This window comes from Myotis davidii, unplaced genomic scaffold (genome assembly GCF_000327345.1).
Source record: "Myotis davidii unplaced genomic scaffold, ASM32734v1 scaffold1250, whole genome shotgun sequence".
Taxonomy (NCBI): Eukaryota; Metazoa; Chordata; class Mammalia; order Chiroptera; family Vespertilionidae; genus Myotis; species Myotis davidii.
Genome location: NW_006282196.1, coordinates 125,855 through 128,898, shown reverse-complemented (window position 1 = coordinate 128,898; position 3,044 = coordinate 125,855). Strand labels below are relative to the sequence as shown.

General features: G+C 60.5%; 2 protein-coding genes across 2 annotated transcripts in view; one reads left to right on the top strand and one right to left on the bottom strand.

Annotated features, from left to right (window-relative positions):
- The window catches only part of LOC102774802 (chromosome unknown open reading frame, human C1orf174), a 2,563-nt gene extending 1,518 nt beyond the window's left edge, over positions 1-1,045 (top strand). The window contains exons 3-4 of the mRNA XM_006752756.2: positions 3-157; positions 498-1,045. Of these exons, the coding sequence (XP_006752819.1) occupies positions 3-157; positions 498-605 (263 nt within the window). The 3' untranslated portion in view covers positions 606-1,045. The remainder of the gene's footprint in view (positions 1-2; positions 158-497) is intronic.
- A 745-nt stretch (positions 1,046-1,790) lies between these two features.
- The window catches only part of DFFB (DNA fragmentation factor subunit beta), an 8,115-nt gene continuing 6,861 nt past the window's right edge, over positions 1,791-3,044 (bottom strand). The window contains exon 8 of the mRNA XM_015570121.1: positions 1,791-3,040. Coding sequence (XP_015425607.1) covers positions 2,839-3,040 — 202 coding nt within the window. The 3' untranslated portion in view covers positions 1,791-2,838. The remainder of the gene's footprint in view (positions 3,041-3,044) is intronic.

Below are 3,044 nucleotides of genomic sequence, written 5' to 3'. Positions count from 1 at the left end.
CGGCCTGCCCCGCGCCCTCCCCGGCGGGGAGTCGGACAGCAGCTCCACCGCGGGGGGCGGCTCTGTGCTGCAGATGGACGGCAGCGCCTTCCTGGATGATGACAGCAACCAGCCCATGCCCGTGAGCCGGTTCTTCGGGAACGTGGAGCTCATGCAGGTGAGGGGTGCCGTCTCCCCTCCGGGGGCTCTGGGGGCTGCCTTTGAGGACTGCCACAGCGCAGTAGCAGGTGCACCGTCATCTTTCAGCCCAGGTGATGGCAGCTCCTCACTGGGCACGCCCACCCCGGCCCCCCCACAGGGAGCATGGCTGCTGGGCGGCGTCCCCGCAGGGCCTGCGTGGGGGGTGGGGTGGGGGGGGTCATGTGCCCTGGGCTCTTTCCCGCCCTTCCTCCACGTGGGCCGAGCGGTCCCCTGTCTGCAGGGGGGCTGCACTGTGGCCCCCGCAGGCGCCGAGGCAGAGGGTGGGTGACTGACGAGGGCGTGTTCTCTCCCCCCAGGACCTCCCACCGGCGTCTTCGTCTTGTCCTTCCGTGAGCAGACGGGAGTTCCGGAAGATGCATTTCAGAGCCAAAGATGACGACGACGAGGAGGACGCCGAGATGTAGGAATAAAGCACACACGGTGCCTGCCTTGCGTGTTGACGCGGTTACAGCTGACAGGTTAAGGTTACGGGACTTAGGGAGTTGATCCTCGGGAGGATGTGTCCTTACGCCGACTTCCTGGGGGCTCCGCTGGGAGCCGGGCGTCCTGGCGGGAGGAAGCTGCTGCTGCTTGCACGAGGCGTCTGGTCTGCGTCTGCGTCCGTACAGACGTGAGGCCGGTTTGAGGCGGCCGCGGGCCAGGGTGAAGGGGAGAGGTTTGCAAAGGAAACGCTCCGTAAGTGTTAGCTGTGATGTGCCAGCCTCTCCCCTCACGGGCTGACCCTCCGCGGGCTGATTCGGGCAGTTCCGAGAACCCGTCTCTGTGTGAGGCTGAAGTTGACCATGGACTTTTTGCAGGAGTTATATGCGAAAAATAAAATATATTTTGAAAATATTTTAAAGAAGTCTGTGTCCCTGAAACTGTGCTCCTTTCTAAAGTGTTTGGGACAAAGCGGGCCCTGCCCTGCCTGGCCCCGAAGTCGAGGTCAGCCTCTACACCCAGCCAAGCCCCTAATTGGCCGCCGTGGCCTGAGGGCTCCTGGGTGGGGGGAGAGGGGGCGCGTTTAAGGCGGGTGAGCAGCACCTTCCTCACCTGTGGTGGGCACTGCTATCCTGTGGTTTATAAGATCTTCATCCTGGGCTCTGCTCGCAGCTCTGCAGTTTCCTTACTGGTTGATGTCATGTTAACCAGGTGGCTTTGGGGCCCTAAGGGTGGGGCCTCCTCGCCATGTTAACCAGGTGGCTTTGGGCCCCAAGGGTGGGCCTCCGGGGAGAGGAGAGCCTGGAGGTTGAATCTGTCTCCGATGGCCAAGGACGTGGCCAGTCGGGACTGTGATGAAGCCACACTGAAACCGGAGGACCGCACAGCTCGCTGGTCTCTCAGAGACCTTCCTGCTGGTGGGTGAACACGCGGAGAGCCTGGTGAGCCTGGTGAGCCTGGGCCGGAAGCTCCGCCGGGTCCCGCCTACCTGGCTCTGTGCACCTCTTCCTGCACTGTTGGCTTCTAACCTTTTACCTAAACCAGTAGCGTGTTTCTCTGCGCTCTCCGAGCTGGCCTCCGTGGTGTAGCTGTAGGTTTTTAAAAGTCACTGACCCCTTTTTTTATCCTCATTTCCATCATTGTCAGTGAGTGCAAATGTTTCTGACACGTCTATTTGTGAAAAACCTTTACTGCTTTCCCTGGTTCTACAACAAATGTGAAAATTCAAATGTTACAAAAGGTAAAAAACTAAATTTTAAAAATTCTGAAATAAATGCTCATTTTAAAAACTTCAAGTACAAGCGTTCCTCGGTACCCGCGGGAGGCTGGTTCAGAACCCCACCCCAACACCAAGAATCTGAGGGTGCTCAGGGCCTGATGTAGAACGAGGAAGAGCAGGGCGTGCAGTCGGCCCTCCGCACCCGAGGATTCCAGCTGCGGCACAGCCGGCGGACACGAGGGCCGACTCTCATAAAACACGGTTTAGAACATCAGTCCTTGTAACCGGCGGGCCCACCGTCCCCAGGATCACTGCTGTGCACAGACGAGCTGCCTCACACTAGCACGTGTGTGACACACTCGTGGCCTTAGCGTTAGGCCACCTGCCAGTGCATTTAACAGGCAGCTCCCGTGTCCAGTCACAAACACCCGCGCTGTGCACGGCGGGGCCTCGCTACACGTACGAGGTTGAACCGTGAAATCAACACTGACCGCTTGGCCTAGACGCCAGCGATCTTGTGGCTGAGCGCGGAGCCACGATCGCCACGCCCCTCTGACAGGCGTGGGAGGCCCGCTTCCGGCCAGAACAGCACAGCAGCGAGCGCCCTTGTGCTCCTTGTGAGGTGTGAGCAGTTCACCCCGAAAGGGTCACGATCCCAGCATTTGGAAGAGTCCAGAGGATGGAGCTTCGGTGTGGGGAGTGGAGACCCGGCAGAGCTGTCCCTCAGGCAAGGGTGGAGGCTTTGGCCATGACACCGTTCCCGTGGCAACTGTGCCACAAAGCAAGCAGAGTGGGTCAAGTCGGAGGACTCCGGTCCCTGACCCGCCGACCGGGCACCAGGCCCCGGTGTCCGCAGCTCTCAGGCGCAGGGAACATGCCGAAACGCGCTGAGGCCAGAAATCTAGGGAGATTCTGTAAGCATGTTTTTCAGAAGCTATTGCAGTGGCAGAAAAATAGCACCAGTTAAAATCCCGCACGGCACCAGGCCGTGGCCCGGGTCACGGGCGCTTGCGCGCAGCCCGCCTCCTCGTGGGCTTGGCCTGGGGCCTGTAGATCCTGCGCGGGTCGCAGCTGAGCCTGTGGGTGGTCTTCTTGTGGCAGGCGATGTGCACCAACTTGAGGTTCTCGCAGGTGAAGAGCAGGCTGTAGAAGTACTCCCAGTCCACCTGCCTGCCGGCCTGCGCGCCGACCGCCTCCGCCAGCG